Raw genomic sequence first — 24,309 nt, 5'->3', positions numbered from 1 at the left:
TCTCTTATGTTCTCGTTTATTATCAAAGTTATTAATCCACATACTCATTCATAGAGTATATAATTATAATTATTCGATTTTAATTCTAATTTTTATTCGAGCACGAGCCCATATATTTAAATAACGTCAACTTAATCAAGATTTAATTAGAATTAAACAAACAAAAAAATTATTCCTAGATTACAAGGGCATTCAAATCAAGCTGCCTCAAACTGGTTAAAAGCCAGTTAATTAAACAATTCATCCTCTAAATACAATTTGTATCCTAAAATGAAGTAAATAACTTAATTAATTAATTATAAAGTAAAATATATTGGCATGAGACAGTGTTATAGATTTCGGAAATCGGAACTATTTAGTTGAGATACTGATTTACGATTTATTGGATAATTTTTAAAAAATCGGATGATTTATCGACGATTTATCAAAAATCGGTCAGATCGGACAAATATTTTTAACTGATTTTTAAGTGATTTATCGGCGATTTTTGAAAAATTGGCCGATTTTTAAAACAGAAACATGAGATAATAAATTAAGAGGACTAAACAAAAAGGTATGTGGGTGGAATAAAGTAGTACAGCAGATAAAACCCTAGTCCCAAGAAAGAGGAAGGCCAGTGGGAATTATGCTGAGGCTATTATTAAAAAAATTACAAGACAATTTATGAGAAGAAGACAGAATTAAAACAGGAAGTGATCCTTATAATATGAAGGCCATGTTCCATTAATCTTTTTGATTTTGGATCTAGTGTCAAATATTAATCTTTTTGTTCTTTTTCATTTTTGTTAGTGGAAGGCTTATGCAAAAACTGTAGTATCACCCTATTAACGTACATGTATTATAAAATATTATTAATTGTGTTAAGGTCAAATTGTTACTACTTAGATGCAGGTTTTGTTAATGGGACATCTGATCTTGTCTCTTTCTAACAACCTAGGCGAATATAACTAATAAAGTGATGGTAAGATTTACATTTCTTTAAAATGACAATTTTTTTTTTAATTTTGAGTGATTAAATTATAATTTGATACTACTCATAAAAGAATCATGTTCTTTAACAATCGTGTGCTAGTTAAACTTTATTTAACATATTACTTCATGTGTGTCGAATCTATATTTCAAAGACCCGATGTAAGGATTTTTTTTTTACCTTTTCTCGAATATTTTTCGCGGAAGGGCGTCTTTCCCCGGAAAATATCGCTAAAAGGTAAAAACAATTGTTAGATCTGGGCACTTCAAATAATGATCTAAAAATTCCGGAGCAGTGTGTTAGATATAACTTATATAACACACGATTGTTGGGGATTAACACCCCTCATAATATTTATATATTAGTCATTAGAGATAGAGATGTTTAATTAGAAAGCATTACAAGAAAACATGACAAAACCGACCGTAAAAAACGGTAGGTTAAGCGGTAAAACGGTCGGTTAAAAGATTCATAACCGACCATAGGACGTGGTCGGTTTTAACCTGACCGGTTATGACTTTTGGTCGGGTTTAAGCCTCATAATCAACCAACAGAGTGGTCGGTTAAGTGTCAGGGCATTTTACTAAAATGTGGGGTCACTGTGTACACGTGATAACACGTGTGCACACGTGTCACCACGTCACTGAGTCATAAATTAATTTTTTATTATTCTACAAAACCGACCACCATATATGGTCGGTTTTAACCTGCAGAATTTGTGGATATAACCGACCACATGTAGGTGGTCGGTTTTAAAAGTGACACATTAGTAAAACGGTGTCGTTTTTTTTCAATAAAACCGACCACCAGTGGATGGTCGGTTTTATGTGTGCCACGTCATCGATACGGTGTCGTTTAGTTGGCATATAACCGACCGACGTCATCGATACGGTGTCGGTTTTAAGGTGACCAAATCGACGTCGGTCGGTTATGCTGGTCGGTTTTACCCTATTTTCTTGTAGTAAAGACACGGTATAACACCACTAACCTTTATTCTAAAAATCACCGATTTTATCGATTAATTATTTTAATATACTATGCCGACTCGATTTTATAATCATACTAATCATTGTATTTTTTAAAAAAATTATAAATTTAGTTTAATATATTTTTCTATATTTTATTAAAAACATCCAATTAATCATCAATTATCTGATTAATCACTAAAAAGTTGTCCTACCGAATAATACCGATTTTCGCTTTTTAAAATAATGCCACTAAGTAGTTACATTTATATTTAGACTTTTTTTTTTTTTTTTTTTTTTTTTTTGCTAAATATATATTTAGACTTTAACTAGCTAAGTATAAACATTTACTATAATTACATTTATATTCAGGTTTTACCTACATCATGATTAGCGATTGTTGCAAATATGTATTTATATATGTAGTGATTAGCGATGGTTGAAATCATCACCAATTTATAGTATTTCTATGAATATGATTAATTTCTAAATATTTTGTGAATTTACATCATCTATTCATATTTAATAGAACTTTTTTAATATTTTATTGTGGAAAATTATAGCAACTAAATAATTAATTCCTCATTGTTGGTAAACAAAAAAGTTGAAGTTTTGTAAATCACATGGCAGAGAATATTTCAAGTCTTGAGGTTGAAACTTTGACACCTATCAAATCTTGTTAGTAACCTAAAATTTAACATACAGCAAATTAATTCGTGAGCAAGTTATTGAGAAAGAGGAAGACAGTTCACAGGTTAATTAAAGGCGGTCGATGGAAGGTTTAATCATGTATTGAATGTTTATTAATAATATTGCACGTACATTTTCTATTTCAGCTGTCTTTCTTTACATGCACATGTACATAGCAGGGTGAGCAAAATCGGATATCCGATTTTTCGGATTGCTAAAATTACATTCTGTATCCAGATCCGATTTAACCGGATATCCAGATATTCGGATATCCGATTAAACCGGACCGGAAATTGGATTATCCGGATCCATTTAAAACTTCCATTTTTTTAAAAACATATTATTTATGTGATAAGTAATACATATTCGAGTTCTGAAACTGATGATGCATGAAACTATACTTTTGTCATCATATTATTAGTTGGGAAAAATAGTGACACGTAAATTAATTCAATATAAATATTGATTGTAAATTAGCGAACATGATCAATATAAACATATTTCTAATTATACACTTATATTAAATTTGTTCATATTTATTTTTTAGAATACTCGTCAAATATAAATTATATTTTCTTACCATCACTTATGTTAAATTTGCAAGCATGGTCAATATAAACTTGTTAATATTGATATTACACACTTATATCAAATTTTTTGATGATATTAATGAAGGAATGATGAATAAATTAGATATTAAGCTGAAATTTTGAAAGCCCCAGAGAGAAACCGTCATAATATCGCTTAATATTTTTTTAAAAAAATCTAAAATAAATATAATTTATCATGTATTTATATATATAATTTGATTTTTATTAAAAAAAGTAAAACCGGCTCGGATCCGGATATCCGGTTTTATGAAAAAATGTGATCCGAATCTATACAAATAAACCAGATCGGATATCCGGTCCGAATTATTCGGATCAGATATCCTAATTATCGAATTTTTTAAATCGGATACCTGATCGGAAATTCGGATAATCCGGTTTTCGGATTTTTATGCTCACCCCTGTGTACATGGTAAGCGATAGTTTGACTTTTACGCGTATTTTAAGTTGCTTTGACAGTTTTTTTTAATGTTTTTATGAATAAAAATTTAAATTTTAAAATTTTATTCACAAAAAATGAAAAATAAGTAACGGAGATACGTGGTCAAGACACGTTAAATTACGATCAAAAGTCAAGTATGACTACTAATTTGGGATCTAGAGAGTATTTACTTGTGTTAAAATTGTTTCGGTAATTGATTTATGTTAAACTTTTTTATATATGAAAAAATTGTTTATTTCACTTTGGTAAAGCTCATATTCTTTTATTTAGTCCATGAGCATCAAAATAGTTGAGACCGGACGGAGTAGGATCGTTGGTAAATTAAAATAGTTGAAACCGAATGGAGTAGGATTGTTGGTAAATTAAAATAGTTGAGATCGGACCAGGGCTGATCCTGAGATTTGAGGGGTCCTAGTCGAAATCAGTTTATGGGGCTCTAATATACATATATCATGAAAATTCATATATATTTTTTTTGAAAAAGTTAGAAATTTTTGGGATCCTTAAGTGTCGGGGGCCCTAGGCGCAAGTTTTGATCGCCTATAACCAGAGCCACCCCTTATCAGACGGAGTCGGATCGTTGGTAAATTAAAGCTCATGCTCTTTTATTTAGATCAGAATCATCAAAATAGTTGAGTCCGGACGAAGTAGGTTCGTTGGTAAATTAAAATAGTTGAGACCGAACGAAATCGGATGGTTGGTAAATTAAACCTCATACTCGTTTATTTAGCCCCGAATCACCAAAATAGTTGAGTCGGGACCGAATAGGATCGTTGGTAAATTAAATTAGCTTGTAAAATTTAAAAAAACGGAAAACTAGAATGAGGTTGGTAAAACCTTGTAACTCATGCAGGCACAGTTGCCATTCATACTCATACAGTTGAGTAGACTACTGATGTTTGACTAGTCAATAAATGATTGACAGGTCCGTGACCCTCACGTGACTATCCTCAGAGTCCCATAATAACTACATTACCCTCCTGTCATGCTCTCTTCAAACACCTCTCCAAACACTCTCACTCAACTTAATTTTATTAAAAAATTTAAGTTTTTTTTTTTGCTAATTTTTTTTAAGTAAATTTGTAATAACAAACAAGAACGAGATGATATCTCCACTTATTCTGGCGCCATGAAAATCGCTGCTAAATTCTTGTCACATTATCCTGCATTTTCTTTGTTAATGTCACATTAAATAATTTTACACATTTCAATGGAGAATGAGAAGCAAGGTGAAGAAGATGGAGATGATTTTAATGCATTCAAATACACACCGGATGAAGATGATGAATTTTTTCGAGTTTTAATTAGTCGAGAGCTTACGAGTTCTTCTTTATCGATGATCACTAGTCAATGGATTGTGAATGCTCGTTTGGATTCCATCAAATGGATCTTTAATGTTAGTTTTCGAATCTTTATTCATCCATTAATGTTTTTTCATCGCGTCGTGTTACAATATAATATGATATCATGTTAAGTCATCAGTTCTGTTGAACGTATTGTTGTTACAGGCAATGAGATTAATGGGATTTCAACTCCGTACGGCTTATTTATCGGTGATTTATTTCGATAAATTTCTTTCGCGGAGAATGATCGATGTAAGTAGTACATTTGAAAAATGTTATTGATGATTGCGGTATTTGTTGAGTTTTAGAGTGATCGGTTACTTAACAGTATTTTTGTAATTGAAGAACGAGAAGTACTGGGCGGTTCGATTACTATCAGTGGCTTGCTTATCTTTAGCGGCGAAGATGGAGGAATGTGAGGTTCCTTTACTTGTCGATTTTCCGATGAAAGATTATTGTTTTGAGGGGAAAGTGATACAGAGGATGGAGGTTCTGGTGTTGAATACATTGGAATGGGAAATGAATTTAATCACCCCTTTTCACTATTTTGATTATCTCGTTTCGAAGTTTTGGAACGAGAATCCCCCCGGAGATGTGGTGCCGATGGATCTCGTGTTTGCAATAATCAAAGGTGATTATGCATTGCTTGTTTGATTACATTTGTAGATATCTATTTGTTTTTCGCGGAAACAGCTTCTCTACTCGTAGGGATACGTTAGGTATGCATCTTATCGTACCTTCGTATACCCTACTTCCGAGTGGAATGTAGAATGTATGATTTAGATTGATTCATTCATCATTGTATATTGTTTGGATTGAGATACCTCTAATGTTTTAATTTTGTTGGCAGATGCAAAGTTAATGAGTTATCGATGTTCGGTTATAGCAGCAGCAGCCACATTGCTGACAGTGGATGAAAAACTCACAAGGCAGAGTTTAGAAACTAAGATCAAGACTTTTGATTCTGGAGTTTTTGAGACTGTGAGTGTTGTATTCATTCGCTATCTGTACTTTAAGATCACCAGTTCTTTCGATTATGTACTTGTGTATATGTCGATGAATTGAATTTGGAGCTCTCCTAATGGCGTTTTGATGCAACAGGAGGATGTGTTTCGTTGTTATACTCAAATGCAGGAACTCAGTCTGGATAGAACTAACTTGACACCGGTTCAATGCATAGGGGACGATGTTGATGCAAATTCTTCGTTTACTCCTGTCGTTAACACTAAACGAAAGAGGCTTGAATTTGATGATTGAGATCAGGACAATGTAATGCCATCTGGGAAAGAACGACAATAAGGATTTCTATAGTTATTCTACGAGTTTAGCAAATGAGATTACCGATTCTAATCTCTTATTTGGAATGGTATCGTATCTAAGATCCGGTTTACTGTTTGATCATCAAAATTAGGAGAGGAAATGAAAGCAGAAATATAAGACAACAAAGCTTTGGAGTTGCCCAGGAGAGCTAGCTATTCTTTCTTAGTTCCTGGCTTATATTAATTTTTTGATAAATTTTTTGTTTCTTTTCATTTAGATTAGGTGTCATAACCCTACACAACCATTCTTGCAACCCTAACTTTTGATGGGTGTGCCTAGGATGCTTACTTTCTAGGCTTTGGAAATGCTGTGAAAAGGAAAGCAATAAGAGGCTTTTGAGTTTCTTTTGCAGAGAGTGTGAAGCTATTTTTCATATGTTTGGGTCATTTGAGTTGCATGTTGGCCTTGATAATAAAAGGTGTGTAAAGGTGAGTTTTTGATTGGATTTGTGAATGTTTGGGAGAACATTTGCCTTTTTTATAAGTGGCTCTCTGTTTTTCTGTTTCTCTTACTATGAAGACTTGTGACTTTCTTTTACTATATGGACTTGTGATGCTTATGGAATGGAATTAAGTTTCAATGGAACTGAAGTATGCATAATACATGTAATCTGATAGTCTGATTGCTTTCTTGTAAGCCTTTCCACTTTCTCATGTTCACTAACTGATCGAATTTGTAAGGGCTGGTCTGTGAAAGAAAGTAAGACTTTTCATTTGCTGCGCGGTCTAAAAATCACCTGGCTGAGCACTACAAGTTAACACGGTCTAGATTCACTACGCGGTCTGAAAATCATCTTTCTGAGCACTACAAGCTAACACGGTCCAGATCCACTACGCGGTCTGAAAATCACCTGTCTGAGCACTAGAAGCTAACACGGTCCAGATCCACTACGCGGTCTAAAAATCACCTGTCTGCCCACTACAAGCTAACACGGTCTAGATTCACTACACGGTCTAAAAATCACCTGTCTGAGCACTACAAGCTACGCGGTCTAAAAATCACCTACAGAGCAATACAAGCTAACAAACTTAACTAATCACGAGAAAAACTAACAAGTCACTGTACTACAAATCATCTGTCTTAACACTACAAGTCTACAACTCATGAATAAATCTGATTTTTAATTTGCAGGCAAATTATTTTTATTCAAACGAACACCTTTATGTATGTATCACATAAAATAACAGTAGTGGCGTCCATTTTTAAAAGAGTTTGAACACCTGTGCCAAAAAAATGAATTTTATGTTCAAACGTGCCAAAAATATCCGGGAGCCTATACACCAATGAATGTATCAAACTGGATGGGTACTGATGACGGCAAGAGGGACTTGAAAAAAGTCGGTTCTTGGAATATTATCACGAAGGTTGCAGTTTGATCTCTCGTTGAGTACTTTGCAATGCACTAGAAGCCAATGCGTTAGCATTCCCATCAGAAAGAAGGTGAAAATCAGAAAGAGAAGAGGCCAGACAGAGTCGGAGAAGAGAAGAATGGAGGCCAAAGATGCGAGTGAAAAGTAACCAACCAGTCTTACACATGGCTGAATTACCTTACCATGAACATTTGGAAACGAACGTCGAGCCAAAGGATTATCAGTACCAGCAATAATCCTGGACTCGACAATGCAACCGAAACAATAGAGAAGAAAAAATATGGCAGCCATCTTCATGAGTTTCGGGTGTGTGTCAAATGGAGAATGAGGCTTCAGTTGTAGGATATTAAGAAGAGCTGAGATAACAAAGGCGAGAATAGCCTGTTGGTGCTGCAGAGGCGAGTAGCTAATGTACTCCGATTTCATAGACGCAATTACAACGTTAAATTGGCCCGGAAAATTATTGAATGTGATCGACTGAGGAGAACCATCAGTGGCCATTGAGATCATTTTTTCACAGATGAACTTTATGATATAAATAACAGTGATTAGTAAGAACGAAAGGATATAAACATTAAAACAAATTCTTTACTCTCAAGGGTCTAACTTTGAATGATCATTTTTCGTTCATTCCTTAATAATTTTGAGTAATTAAACGAGTTTCCAAAAGCTCTTTCAAAGAAGATCAAACACTATAAGCATCAATCATTACACACAATTTGTTTTTTTTTCTTATTGTTAAACTCACGTACGAATCATTGACCTCTCTCAGAGAAAACAAAACCCCAACATGATAACACTTTCCCTGGTACGATTCTGTCAACATGCTAGAACCATTAAACTAAAACTAGAATTTATCACATGATTGTGTAAGCATGCAAGTGCTTGGGAGCAAAATTCCCTGTTGTGCGAGTCGCGCATGGTGAACTTTTAAATAGAAATATTAATAAGATATAAAATTATAATCCTTAATATAGCTATTAAAATATATTTGAACTAAAGATCCCTCTGTTCCCATTGATAGACCAGATTATCAGACCCAGATAGAAGAACAGAGGCCCAAAAAAGATGTCACCCCAGGCCCAAGCCGGAGTGGCCCCCCGGTGCCACGTGGCACAGGACAAAAGAGTCAACTGTCTCATGTTACCCAAAATGGAACAATTGCATCCCAGCCATTCACGGGTAATCATCCCAAGACAGCTCTGATGGAGAAAGGACACCTGACCACACAGCCCATCTAGACCGTCCAACCTGTCACCAGCCAAGAATCATCAAAGGCCAGGATGAAGAGGTACAAACCCCAAAAACCCTAAATCTTGGGACCTATAAAAGGCCCCAAAAAGAGGGTTTTAGGGGTTGAAAAATATTTGACTGCTCCACACATATACACACACCCTCACATATTTTTGAATAGCTCATTCTTCCCTCTTCTTCTTCTTCAAGAAAACTCATTTCTTATTCTCACGCCGGAGTTGCCGCGGGTCACAACCCCCCCTCCGGTTCTGTTTTGCAGAGACCCCTACTTAGCAGGTTAACTGCACTCCAACCGCTACGGAAGTCAGGTCCCAGCACGTGTGAGAAAGGAGAAGACCTGAGAAAAAACCGAGTTATTATTGGCGCTAGAAGGAGGGCTCGAACCTCCGGTGACGTGGTGTCATCTCCAGCTACGTTACACAGCTACAAAACCAAAGAAACCCTCTCTGGTAAGAACGAAAACCCTCACTCTCTTTACAGCTCACTTTCCTTATTCTTTCTCCAGAACAATCACACATCATAGTACCATCATCCGTAATCTGTCCTGAAAATAATGACCACGCGAAAAAGCAAAACCTCGATCTCCGGAACCATTCAGCCCACGGTCGCCCCGCCCAGGGACGGCGAGATGGAAGATATAGATGAAGAGCCCCCCACAGCTCGTGCTTCATCTCAGCTTCAACCCGGAGACCAGAGATTAACCATAGAAACAACAGCCCACAAGTATGCTGAAACCTCTACAAACCCTTGGGGAAATATGACCCCGGAGCAGATTCAAGCGGCCATGAGCCTGTGGAAAGAAAAGAACAAGGCTCCTGGAACCCGCCCGGAGGATCAGGAAGAACACTCAGAAGAATCCCAGGGTTCAGTCTTGGATCGGATCGGTAAAACCAAGAGGCCGTCAGAGGACGCCAGGGACGAAATCAAGAGGACCACGCTCCGGGACCGCATCCGAAAGGAAGAAGAGACCAAGGCCAAAGCCAACATCGAAAAGAGGGTCCAAGAGGAAGAAGCCAAACTAAAGAAGAAGGCACGCCGAATCCATGTCTCTTCGGATTCTGAACCTGAAAAGGAATCCAAGTAGGAACAAATGGCCCGTGTTCTCCGGGATCTCAAGAGAAAAGTGGAAGGAGACGTGGAAGTTGGGGCAGCGACCACGCCCTTCTCCAGAAAGCTGGAATCCACCCCTAGAGAGTCGACACTCAAACACTTCAACTTCGACTCATTTGACGGGCTTGCCGACCACGAAGCACATCTCAACTACTTTGAGCAGATCTCAAACATATATGACTACAATGACCTCACCAAGTGCCGCTTCTTCGTCTCAACACTAAAAGGTGGGGCACAGAAATGGTTCTGTCGAATCTCCTCCCGGAGCATCGACTCTTGGAAGGACTTCCGGGAGTTATTTCTCAAGAGGTTCAGGGCGAACCGTATAAACGAGCTCCAGATGTGCCACCTGGAAACCATACAACAGAGAAGCAGAGAAACCCTTCCGGAGTTCATCAAAAGATTTCAAGAATCAGTCAACCAGCTCTCCAACCTTGAAGAAAAGGAAGCTGTGAATATCTTTCGGCGTAACCTCCACCCAGTTTCATGTGAAGGACCTAATCCATAGGGAACCCCAAAGCCTCGCTTCGGCCTATGCAATGGCGTCCAAGTTTATCAAAGAAAATGACTTCCTCACCTTCATGAAAATGAATAGGAGAATCCGGGACGATGATGAATCCCCGGAACACCGCCGCGCCTACGGAAAAGAAAAGAGGCACAGGACAGACAGACAGACCAATTATGTACAGCAATCCAGGGGGACCCCACCCCGGGATGACTACTCCAGGCCCCAGAAGAGCGAAAGGAAGCCCAAGCCTAAGAGAGAACCAAAACCAGAGCCCGAATGGACTCCGCTCAATCGGCCCCGGGCCGACATCTTGAGAGAAATCAAGGGAAAGCCCTTTTATTACCCCCCGAAGCCGCTGTTGGCACCACCCGGGAACAGGGCCCGAGACAAGCATTGCGGGTACCACGAAGATCATGGCCACACCACAGAGAACTGCTTCTCATTCAAGATGTTCATCGAAGATCAGATCAAAAAGGGCAACATGATCCAGTACCTACAGAGAAGACTTGATGACAGAGATAAACCCTCTGGTGGAGGGAAACATGTGGTCAACATGATTTTTGGGGGAACCTCCTCCCCGCCCCGGAGTCCAGATGAGGGCAGCGATGTCTTGATGATCCAGCCGGCTGAAGATGAGCGCATACATTTCTCCAATGCAGATTATGAAGGCCTGGATCCCGAGCACAACCAAGCCCTGGTCGTGACTCTCGACATCACCGGCAATGAGGTACAAAGAATTTTGGTTGATAATGGTTCCTCAGCTAACATTGTTTTCGAACACACCCTTAACAGGATGAAGTTGAGACACCTCCGCATGGATCCATGCCTCGAAGACCCTCTCTACGGATTCAGGAACAATATGATCCCGATCCGCGGGGTAATATACCTCCCCATGGTCTTTGGTACCGCTCCCCGACAGGTATCTCATGTCATGAAATTCTACGTGATAAGTGTTGCATCCTCTTATAACATGATCCTGGGAAGACCTACCATCACCAAGCTCCGGTCCATCCCGTCTACAATTCACCTGAAGCTGAAGTTTCCCACCCCGGGAGGCATTGGAGAACTTAGGGGGGACCGGGGCACTTCGGGAAGATGCTATAGACAGGCGCTGGTCATGGCTGAAACTGATCCAGAAAACAGAAAGAAGGCAATGGCCTTACCCAAAGGCCAAAGCCGCAAGAAACATCGCGAACATTTCAACAAAAGGCTAAAGCTGGATGTCAACATGATAGAGGACTCGGGATACAGCGTAACCAACGCCGACACCCGGATACAGAAATTTGTGGAAGTAAGAGAGAAAACCAAGGTAGAGCCTGCCGCCCAGACGTTAGAGATAGAATTGGACCCCGGGAACCCCACCCGGAAGTTGAAAATTGGAAAAGGCCTAGAGATATCCTTTCAGGAAGAGCTCATCTCGCTGTTAAAAGAATATGCAGATGTATTCGCATGGACGCCAGAAGATATGCCCGGGATCGATTAGTCAGTAGCAATGCACAACCTGGATGTAGACCCGAAGAAAAAACCGATCAAACAGAAAAGGAGAAATTTTTCTCCCGAACGACAGCAAGCAATAGACGTGGAGATAGAAAAGCTGCTCAGGGCCGACATCATCTGCGAGATCAAGTATCCCGACTGGCTCGCCAACGTGGTGCTAGTCAAGAAGCCGAATGGAAAGTGGAGAATGTGTGTCGACTACACGAGCCTCAATGCTGCGTGCCCTAAAGATTCCTATCCCCTCCCAAATATTGACCAGCTAATCGACGCGACTTCGGGCCATACCATGCTCAGCTTCATGGACGCCTTTTCGGGATACAACCAGGTTCGCATGAATCCCGAAGACATCGCCAAAACGGCCTTCATTACTCATAGGGCAGTTTACGCCTTCATCATGACGCCTTTCGGACTCATCAACGCTGGAGCCACCTACCAGAAAATGATGAACACAATTTTCAAGAGCCAGTTGGGGAGGAATATGGAATCTTATGTAGACGATATGATCTCCAAGTCACTCACCACCCCAGATCACATAAAAGACCTCAAGGAGTGTTTTGACAACCTGAGGAGGTACAACATGAAGCTGAATCCGGAGAAATGTGCATTCGGGGTACCTTCAGGCAAATTCCTGGGATTCTTGGTCAGCGAAAGAGGAATAGAAGAAAACCCAGAGAAAATCAACGCCATCATAGAAATGAAGATACCCCAAACACAGAGGGACATCCAGAAGTTGGCAGGATGCCTAGCAGCCTTGCGAAGATTTATCCCGAAACTGGCGGAGAGATGTCTCCCATTCTTCGAGTTGCTGAAAGGTGCCCGGAACAAGAAGTTAGTGGATTAGACACCAGAATGTCATACAACTTTTGAGGAAATCAAGAGGCACCTGATGGACCCCTCGGTTCTCTCCAAAGCCAAGCCCGGAGAACCTCTATCTCTCTACATCGCCGCTGGCCCCAAAGCTGTCTCTTCGGCACTGGTCCGGGAGGAAGGAGGAACGCAGATCCCCGTCTACTATGTCATCCAAGTCCTCAAGGATGCCGATACTCAGTACCCAAACTTGGAAAAATTTGCAATGGCCCTTGTATACTCCGGCAGGAAGCTGAGACAATACTTCCAAGGTCGAGAGATCAGAGTGGTCACGGACCAGCAGCTCAGGAAGGTCATACACAAGCCAGATGCCTCCGGAAGGTTAGTTAAATGGGCCATTGAACTAAGTTAATTCAACATCAAATTCGTGCCACGCACGGCAATAAAGGCTCAGGCCTTAGCTGAATTTGTGATGGAATGCACCTTCCCGGAACGTAATCAACCTTTACCCCAAGAGATATCCCTGCAGAGAACCAACTCGGGGACGGATTCCTGGAAGCTCTATGTCGACAGATCCTCCACGGCCGAAAGGTCCGGAGCGGGCCTCATCCTGATTAGCCCGGAGGGCTTTACCATTTAACAGGCAATAACTTTCGCTTTCAAGGCGACGAATAATCAGGCCGAATATGAAGCACTCGTTGCCCGGCTCAAATTGGAAAAATCTCTTGGTATTTCAAAAATGACCATCCACAGTGATTCCCAGATTGTAGTCAAGCAAACCAGCGGGGAATATATTGCGAAAGATCCAACACTAGCACAGTACCAGGCAATGGTACGGAACATCTTGGAAGCCACTCCCGATATCACCATACTTCAGATCAACAGAGAAGAGAACTCCAAAGCAGATGAGCTGTCCAAGTTGGTGCAGAACGCCTCGGACCTCGTTAGCTCGGTTTACTTCGAAGAACTTAAAGTACCCAGCATAGAACAAGCTGAGGTCCTGTGCATCGGGAGCCCTGACAATTGGATGACTAGCTACATAGCTTACTTAAGAGATGGGACGCTCCCGGAAGATCAGAACAAGGCCAGATACTTAAAACACAAAGCTGCTCGTTTCTTCCTGGAAGAGGGTCAGCTATACAGAAGAACCTTTTCCGCACCCACCTTGAAATGTGTGGACCCCGAGGAGGCCAATTATTGCCTCCGAGAGGTTCATGAAGGCATCTGCGGAGACCATCTGGCAGCCAAAGCTCTGGCTTACAAAATCATCAGACAGGGGTATTACTGGCCCACAATACACTCCGACTCTGTCACTTACGTTAGAAAGTGCCCCCAGTGCCAGAAATTCAGCAATGTTCCCAGACAAAACCCGACCCTGCCGGCTTCGGTGTTATCTCCTATCCCGTCGCTGTATGGGGCATAGATATCATGGGCCCCTTCCCCCGAGCAAAAGGCGACCTCCGCTACGTCCTGATAGCCATTGATTACATGACGAAGTGGGTAAAAGCTAAAGCCATGAGGACAATCAATCAACAAGATTGTATCAAGTTCATGGACGCAATCGTCATGAGGTTTGGGATCCTTGCAGTCCTCGTCTCCGACAATGGCCCGCAGTTCGTCGGGTCCGAATTTGAAACATATCTGACAGAGCTCGGAATCAAGCACAAAAGAGCGTCGGTTGCACACCCTCAGGGAAATGGACAGGTCGAAGTAACTAACAGAACCATACTTCGGGGCCTTGAAAAAAGACTAGAAGAAACCAAGAATATTGGCCTGATGAGCTTCCAATAGTCTTGTGATCCTACAGAACCACCCCTAGAACGGGAACGAATGAGACCCCCTTCAAGCTGGCATACGGTACCGAAGCCTAGATACCAGTCGAAACCGGGTCCCCTTCCCACAGGGTCGTCAACTTTGACGAGATCTCAAATATTGAAGGACTTAAGACCAACCTGGAACTCCTAGATGAGATAAGAGACGAAGCAGTAAGAAAGATGGAAGGCTACAAAGAAAAGACAAGACTCTACTTTGGGAAGAAGGCCAAAATCAGAGAATATGAAGAAGGAGACTTGGTACTCCGACACACCGAGGCCTCGGACCCAACTAATCCGGGAAAGCTCCAATCCAACTGGGAAGGCCCCTACAGGGTTAAAGAAGTACTCCGACCAGGAACTTACAAGCTAAGCTACCTCGGGGGGACCGAAGTCCCAAACACTTGGCACGGAGCCCGCCTAAGGAAATTCTACCAGTAAAAGTAGGTCGCACATTCCGGGATCTCCTCTACTTTTAGGCTATAGCAGCTTGATGTAATTTTCAACGTTTTCCCCAGAATGTACTTTTGTTCTAATAATTTAAATGAAAAATCCGATTTGGAACACCCCATAGCTCAAAATCATTCTACTATCATTCGATCATTGTCGCTATCGTACTTAGAAAATTTTATTCAGTTAAAATTTCAAACTAAACCCCTACCCGGGGACCATTACACAACCCATGTGTACTTAGAAAATTTTATTCAGTTAAAATTTTAAACCAAACCCCTACCCGGGGACCATTACACAACCCATGTGTACTTAGAACATTTTATTCAGTTAAAATTTTAAACCAAACCCCTACCCGGGGACCATTACACAACCCATGTGTACTTAGAAAATTTTATTCAGTTAAAATTTTAACAAACCCCCACCCGGAGACCATTACACAACTCATGTGTACTTAGAAAATTTTATTCAGTTAAAATTTTAAACTAAACCCCTACGCGGGGACCATTACACAACCCATGTGTACTTAAAAAAATTTATTCAGTTAAAATTTTAAACTAAACCCCTACCCGGGGACCATTACACAACCCATGTGTACTTAGAAAATTTTATTCAGTCAAAATTTTAAAATTTTAAACTAAAACCTCTCCCGGGAACTACAACGCGAACCACGTGTACTTGGTAAGATTTTGAGAAAAGGAAACAAAAGAAAATACGAAAGGGAAATATATTTACATACGTTCCCGAGGCAAACCAGGCCCCGGAACAAATCCAAATCAAAATAATACGAAAACAAGTTTAGCGAAGTCTAAAAGCCACAATTTTCGGGAGGAGGAGGGGTCTTCTCACGACCATCTTCGGGAGGTGGAGGCGGCTGAGTCCCGGAAGTACCCGCCTCAGCTGCTCGGGCTTCTTCACGGTGGAGCTCTTCAACAAGGTATAGCTCTATGAATCCGTCCATATCACCACCTGGATTCTCAGCAAGATAGGCAGAAGCAACGTCCCAGCAGATATTGACCTTCTCAAAGATCTTGTTGTTAAGCTCCTCGTAGTAAGTAGGAGTACCCCGGAAAGACTCCAGCACCTCCTCTGCCGAGGGCCTAGCAGCAAGCTCCTTCTTCAGGTTCTCCACCTCCGCCCGGAGGGATCCGACCAACTGCTCTGCAGCCTCCCGAGACTTCACCGCCTCAGCAACGGCTTGCTTATGCTCTCGAGATTCTTTCTCCTTCACCTCCCGATACTTGGCGAAGTTCTCCTTCTCCTTACTTAGCTCTTTCAGCGTAGCCTTGGTCTTGGTCTCCCTTATGCGGAAGTTGTGAAGAATGGTAGAGCAGCCGCTGATCCGAGCATTGGCCTGAAAATAAAACGGCTAAGTACTAACATAAGGACAGAAAAGAAAATGTTAAGGGAGCGACCTTACCTCCGAAACGTCCCGGACTAGATGATCGAGGAAGGTATCCAGATCCTTCGTGGCATAGCAGTCAAAGTCAGCGGGGGTAGCATAATTGTCAAACATTTAATTCCGGCAATCATCCAAGGTCATCCGAGCCAGGAGGTTCTTCAGCGCATCCTCCTCCACCAACTTTTGGCTCTCTTCTTCTGAAGGACCCGATCCCAAAACCCTCATACGCTGTGGGGTTTCGGACCCACCAGCAGCCTCCGTCACAACCTTCCTCTTCCGCTGATTCAAAGATCCGACCTCCACCTCCTCCAGCTCAACCACCTCAACCTCCTCACGCTCCGGGACAGCAGGTGGGGTAATCACGGGAGCACTCTGCCTCACACTGTTACCCGAGGAACCAACATCCCGGGTCTGCGAACCACTACCTGCACCAGCTACCCTCTTCCCCGAGTCCAACTGCACGGCACCACCAATCTTCTTGAACCTCCATGCCAAATCCTTAAATTGATGCGATATGGCGTAATGGAAGGGATTCAGGAGGGGAAGACCTGCACAAGGAACAAAAGTCATTAAAATGAACAGGGCAAAGATATACAACAGGAAAAATACAAGGGAAAAACTACTAAGGCAAAACACTTACAGCCAACATTATACAATGTTTGATTATCTAAAAAGGTGTCCCGGGTCCACTGGGCACCAAGAGTAACCACAAAGTCGTACATCTTCGTCAAGGTATCTACACCAAGCCTCTCGGATGGGAACCTATTATTTTTCAAAGTAGTTTTGTACAAAGGCATAAACTTCAGGTCCCACCCCCGGACGAAGATGAATTCCTGGTGCTAGCCCCGGAGCGAGTTCAACATAAAGACTGGAGCCTTTTTGGCATCAGAAGGGAGCCCACAACCATCTATATTAAAGGTAAACTCAAAAAGAGGAGGCAAGGTGGACTTTTTGATTTTAAAAAGATAGTGAAAAAGCTTAAACGTCGGAAGGTACTTCTTCACATGGCAACAGGCCAGAAACCAGGAAACCCACTTAACAGAGTTCGGAGCTCGCTGGGTTAACGGTATCCCGTAGACGTCACGGCACAGGGACTTGGTAAACTGATGGAGATTGGGTCTCATGCTACGCAGATGCTCTAAGGGAATTCCTACCCAACCACCAGCAGGACGGTGATAAACTCTCTCGTGAGGCTCGGGCCACCTCCACTCCATATCATCCCCGAAGTGAAATACGGCCTTCACCAGATCATCTACCTGCTGAAAGGTGTACTCGGAGAGGTCGGGATGACGGGGGGCAGGAACATATCTTGTCCCGGGGGCATTATAAAAAAGTTGATCCATACGGGCCCCATCATAAGGTTCTAAGCCCTCGGGCTTATAAGCAGTGGTAAGGTCCCTAAAGTAATAATCATGGGGAGGGCTGTTCTCACGAGTCCGAACGAAATATTGGTCAATATTTATCCAAGACCCGTCTCTCCTACCCAAAGTCTGCCCGGGGTTTAACAGGAAGGTAGGCAGCTCCTCAACTATGGCTTGGCGACGGGGAGACATATATTCTAGTTTCGGGGAAGAGTCACTGGAAGAATGTTCGGGAAATCCAAAGTGGGGACGGTCAGGTCTATATTTCAGGTTAGCTAATTGTTTCTTTCTACCCCTCCTAACCATATAACCCCGGAGTCTATGCCATTTCGGAAAAAAAAAAGAAGAGAAAGAAACACAAAAGCTACTCAGAAATAGTTAACCTCAAAATCAAAATACCAAATTATATCAAGCAACCTATACATACATATATACGCCTATAACACATGTTATGAACAGTCACGAAAGTAAAAATCAAGCCCAGTTTTACACAGATTAAAACCCTTATTCGCACACATACGCATACCAAAACACAAACCCAGATTCTCTACAAACATCGACTTTTTCTTCGCAAAACAAAAACTATAAATCTAAACAGCAAACAACCTATTTGACTCGCCAAAACTCGACACAACAAAGATAAACAAATTCAAATACTTGAGTACACATGCATTCTAAAAACCCAAACTACAATTACTCACTAAGCAATCACGAAGAAACAAAAAGAAGAATGATGGCAAGTTCAAGAACTTACAAGAAAGCAGGAGAATAAACCGGCTTCAAAAAGCAAAGAGGCTCCCAAATTCGACTTGGAGAAAAATGGCTGAAAGATTTTGTGTTCGCAGTTGCGTAAAGGAAAAAGAAATGAGAAAGAGAGGGTATTTATAGGCACAGAAGGAGTGTTAACCCCCTCAACTACCCGACAATCCGGTCCGTTGATCGAGCACACGTGGCGCAATCCTGAGCGTCCAGAAAATAACCGCTGCAGTTAATGATTACATCGCTGTAATTATTTAACAGGCGCGACTTTTGAGGCAAAAAGGGGGGGAAAACTGTAGCGTTTCGTGCATGTACATAAACTTACACATATATTTGTACAAGAAGCTCAACCGCCGCCTGACACCCCGGGAAAAACGCCAAAGTACTACCCATCTGTCGCACCCGCACCCAGACCTACCCAAACACAACCCCGGGGACTTGTATCCAACAACACCCCGGGGTTAGGGGCCACAAATCAAAGGGAAAATGACAAATTTTTTCCAAGTGCCAAGAATTAAAAGGCCTACCCAAACACAACCCCGGGGACTTGTACCCAACAACACCCCGGGGTTAGGGGCCACAAATCAAAGGAAAAATGACAAAAATTTTCCAAGTGCCAAGAATTAAAAGGCCTACCCAAACACAACCCCGGGGACTTGTACCCAACAACACCCCGGGGCTAGGGGCCACAAATCAAAGGAAAAACGACAAAATCTTTCCAAGTAACAAGAACTAAAAGGCCTACCGAAATACAACCCCGGGGACTTGTACCCAACAACACCCCGGGGTTAGGGGCCACAAATCAAAGGAAAAATGACAAAACTTTTCCAAGGACAAGACCCAAAGAGCCTACCGAAACACCACCCGGGGACTTGTACCTAACGACATCCCGGAGTCATGAGACAAATTAAAGAAGTGAATGTTTTCCAACTACTCCCCCATCCGGGAAAACCCGCATGAGGGAGTGGGAGGCAAATGATAGGCCAGAAATAATAAGGCCCAGATAGAATAACAGAGGCCCAAAAGAGATGCCACCCCAGGCCCAAGCCGGAGTGGCCCCCGGTGCCACGTGGCACATGACAAAAGAGTCAACTGTCTCATGTTACCCAAAATGGAACAATTGCATCTCAGCCATTCACGGGTAATCATCCCAAGACAGCTCTGATGGAGAAAGGACACCTGACCACACAGCTCATCTGGACCGTCCAACCTGTCACCAGCCAAGAATGATCAAAGGTCAGGATGAAGAGTTACAAACCCTAAATCTTGGGACCTATAAAAGGCCCCAAAAAGAGGGTTTTAGGGGTTGAAAAATATTTGACTGCTGCACACATATACACACACCCTCACATATTTTTAAATAGCTCATTCTTCCCTCTTCTTCTTCTTCAAGAAAGCCCATTTCTTATTCTCACGCCGGAGTTTCCGCGGGTCACAACCCCCCTCCGGTTCTGTTTTGCAGAGACCCCTACTTAGCAGGTTAACCGCACTCCAAGCGCTACGGAAGTCAGTTCCCAGCACGTGTGAGAAAAGAGAAGACCCGGAAGAAACTGAGTTATCACCCATAATTCATCTTGATCCCACGGGTATCAGCTTCACAGCTGCAGCAATGGGCATACTAAGAAATCCAAATACAATGCTTGCAAACCATTGCTCTAAACTGAGTGGGCAAGTGTTTGCATATGTGCCCAGGAATTCAACCATAATAATCTGGAAAATGACTGTGCAAGATAGTACGGCCACAAAAACCTAGTTTTTCAAAATTCCTTAGAAGACGTTTATCGTTTCCATTTCTCCCGAGTTGATCTCATTAAAGGTCTGCAGCAAAGTTGCATATTTTTCAGCAAGTTTAAAACGAGGACAAATATTTTTTGACCAAGTAATAACAAAGAACTTACAAATGAAATTGAACTTATTGAGTTGAATTCAGTAATGTAATAATTTTTATGAGGGATCATTTTTATCAACAGCATAACTTTTACATCAGGATTGTTTTATCACTGTAGTGTACTCAGACAACCTGCTTGGCAAGGCCAAGGCTAACTGGCTGTAACTGCAATAACAAAGTGTGAATCATTTACGAAGACAATGGTATGATGATATATAGAGCAAGACCAAATGATATATCGGTCTATTCTTGGAGAGGTATGATTTGTTCTTTCAAAACCCGGAAAATAGGATGTGATGTTTTGTTGATCGGATCTCTCTGAGTGCTGAGGAACTCTGTACCATATACACGAGTTGCTGTACTTATAGATGAAATCGCGGCCTAGCAAGTAGCAAATGTCTGTGAAGCCACCACGACAAAAATAACAAGTCACTGCCAAAAAAATCACCTGTCTCAACAGTCAACTACAGGTCTACAACTCAATAAATCATCAGTTAATTTGTAATTTGTAGGCAGATTATTTTATTTAAACGAACACCTATATGTTATATCAGATAACAAACAACTATTAGGACACTTGACATGAAACAAGCAGACAGGCCATTTAGACACTGAAATGGCTTGAGAATCTTGCACCTCTTAGAAAATGGAAACCAAGTGGGACACCGAAATTGAACTATGTAAACACAGAAAGAACCCCAAAAGTAGTGGCGTTCTGTGCCATTTTTGGAAGACTTTGAACATCTGTGCCAAAAAAATGAATTTTATGTTCAAACGTGCCAAAAATGTCCGGGAGCCTATACACCAGTGAATGTATCAAACTGGATGGGTACTGATGACGGAAAGAGGGACTTGAAAAAAGTCGGTTCTTGGAATATTATCACGAAGGTTGCAGTTTGATCTCTCGTTGAGTACTTTGCAATGCACTAGAAGCCAATGCGTTAGCATTCCCATCAGAAAGAAGGTGAAAATCAGAAAGAGAAGAGGCCAGACAGAGTCGGAGAAAATAAGAATGGCTCCCAAAGATGCAAGTGAAAAGTAACCGAGCAGTCTTACACATGGCTGAATTACCTTACCATGAACATTTGGAAACGAAAATCGAGCCAAAGGATTATCAGTACCAGCAATAATCCTGGACTCGACAATGCATCCGAAGCAGTACAGAAGGAAAAATATGACGGCCATCTTCATGAGTTTCGGATGTGTGTCAAATGGTGAATGAGGCTTCAGTTGCAGGATATTAAGAAAAGCCGAGATAACAAAGGCCAGTACAGCCTGCTGGTGCTGCAGAGGGAAGTAGTCATCCCAACAGACAAAAATTTAAATTTGAATCACTAACTGATCTAAATTTTAATCCAAATTTCTGATGAGTTTTAACAAGATCCAAATTAACTTTTATATATTATAATAAGCAAATATCATATTAAACTCTTTTTTCTTAAATTATGTTTAAACATGAATAACTATTTATCTAAAAATCCCCGATTTTTAAAAAAATCCCCGATTAATCCTTAAAAAATATTTGGTCGATCTACTTTTTTAAATCCGATTAATATTTATAAATTATTTTTGAATTATATATTTCATAATAAATAAGGTAAATATATTAAATATTATTAAAATATTTAAATATATCCGATTTTTGTTCCGATTAATCCCCGATTTGCGGATTAATCCTGAATCGATACCTAAACTGATTAGTGCCGATTACCGATTTTTACAATCAGGCTTATATCTAATAAATTAGTTAAATCAAAAATAGTTTCTTTTACTATACTTAAAATATTAAAATTATAGAGTTAATTAGCTAAAACCGTATTCATTTGAATAATTAATATCTAAAATATCATTAACATTTATTAATTAATCACAAATCAATTTTAAATCTAATAAACTATAATTATAAAGGTAATAAAATTATTATTTTATATTGAAGTAAATTTGGATCAGTGAACGATCCAAATTTGGATCAGTACTATTCACCGGATCATTGTTGAAAGAGAATTTGGAATAATCTGCCTCAAATAGGATCATTGCATCAACAAATGCCCTTAGAAACTTGCCCAATATTTATATCACATGTTTAATAAGATATTTTTACCGAGCCTTTGCCATTGGAATATTATCATTTGAATATCCGACTCTCTTCCGTCCTCAATATTTCTCATAGTTATTATGAATGGGTAAGATAAATGATTATGATCATGTGATCAAGTTAGTTACTATGAATACAAAAAGTAAATTACTATGGACGGTAATTATTTGATTGATTAATATTTTCTCTATAATCTGTATTTGGATTATTTTAGAGTTTACTTGAGTATTATGTATGAATGTTTTTGTCAAGTGTATTTTTTTTACTAACAATAAAATTTTATTGAACATAAAACATAAGAACACAGTCGGGACAAACCCAGATACAGCCTGATTGTAAAACAAAAACCGAGCTAAACAAATAGCCGTTTTGTTTTTCAGATTGCTTAACAGATAGAATATAAATATTCTTGATAATAAAAATGATTACAAAAGTTTCTCGAGCAATCCAGTCGACACCACTATCACTGAAAATAGTAGAATCACAATTGACCCGCGCACATAAAAAAACCGGTGATAGATCAGTGTTCATATCCAGTAGTTACACCAACTGAGGTTGGGGTACACATGCCCCATATATTGAACAATCCTTTGTTGTGCGAGGTGAGCTCTCGCGATAAATACCACTATTCCAAATTTGAAGCGGGTTGCCCGGATCTCTCAATACACCGTAGAAATCATTCTTAATGCAACATGACAACGAATCAAAAACGCAACAAGACATACACCCAAAAATTTGGGACAATCAACAATCCCAAAATATGGGTACGGTAACAAGATCACACCCAAAATGATTTAGATCTCGATTTTATTGAAAATTATTATAATAGAAATTAAAGATTTAGAAATGGAGGAAACGGGACAAGAGTATTTTTTGTCAAGTGTATTTAAATTTATATGATTGGCTGATTGATGTTGATATTTCATGGAAAAGTAGCAAAAAATATGGTGTGTCCGTTAAAATATAGATGAAGTATTAAGATTTTAGAGAGATCCGCTCTTTACAAATTTGTTTTTATTGATAAATTTATACACCTGCATATGGTGTTGTTATTCTTCCCGGTACGAATCTCTGTATACAAGCTTCATTCAATTATTCTTCAACCGTTCAATCCTATAAAACTTGATTATGACATAGATTTTGTATGCATGCAAGTGTTTGCGGCCTTGCAGGCAAATAGTTACGTTTAATAGTCAGCCAAGATTTGTATAGTAGTTACGTTTAATGTTTTGAAAAGGATGTGTATAGTCATTTTCAATTTGATAAATAAACAAAATAAAAAACTTTTAAATTATAAATGGCGACTTTATCCGTCACGCAACAAAAGCATATCACGAAAGAAGGACACACTTAACAAACTTAATAATAAAATAATACTACTCGGTTATTTCCAATTATTTACATTTCTGATCAAATGTCTGTATTTTGAGGTGCATAAAAAGTATAGTTGTTTAACTTATTTTTACAATTTTCTTTTTCTGAATAAAAGTTGAATGTTTTAATTTTTATTCAAAAAAAATTGTAAAAAAATTTTTACAAAACTATACTTTATATGCACCTTAAAATACGTGTCGGAGACTCTCTAAAAACGGTAAACAATTGAAAGAGACGGTCAAGGAATTATGATTTGAGCGTAGACAAGTAAACGAGTCTGCAAAA

General features: G+C 40.2%; 2 protein-coding genes across 2 annotated transcripts; both read left to right on the top strand.

The window, feature by feature from the left end:
* Positions 1–4,688: 4,688 nt before the first annotated feature.
* LOC141710514 (cyclin-D5-1-like) lies at positions 4,689–6,838 on the top strand. Its single transcript, XM_074513080.1, has 5 exons — positions 4,689–5,071; positions 5,184–5,270; positions 5,364–5,649; positions 5,869–5,999; positions 6,120–6,838. Exons 1-5 carry the CDS (start codon positions 4,886–4,888, stop codon positions 6,273–6,275), a joined length of 846 nt encoding a protein of 281 aa, XP_074369181.1. The 5' UTR covers positions 4,689–4,885; the 3' UTR covers positions 6,276–6,838.
* Positions 6,839–12,963: 6,125 nt separating this feature from the next.
* LOC141711256 (uncharacterized) lies at positions 12,964–14,307 on the top strand. Its single transcript, XM_074513658.1, has 2 exons — positions 12,964–13,265; positions 13,638–14,307. The coding sequence occupies exons 1-2, from the start codon at positions 12,964–12,966 to the stop codon at positions 14,305–14,307; spliced, it is 972 nt and encodes a 323-aa protein (XP_074369759.1).
* The last annotated feature ends 10,002 nt before the right edge of the window (positions 14,308–24,309 follow it).

The sequence above is a fragment of the Apium graveolens genome, chromosome 3, assembly GCF_009905375.1.
Source record: "Apium graveolens cultivar Ventura chromosome 3, ASM990537v1, whole genome shotgun sequence".
Lineage (NCBI taxonomy): Eukaryota > Viridiplantae > Streptophyta > Magnoliopsida > Apiales > Apiaceae > Apium > Apium graveolens.
Note: the sequence above shows the minus strand (reverse complement) of the source record. Positions and strands in the feature narration are given on the sequence as shown.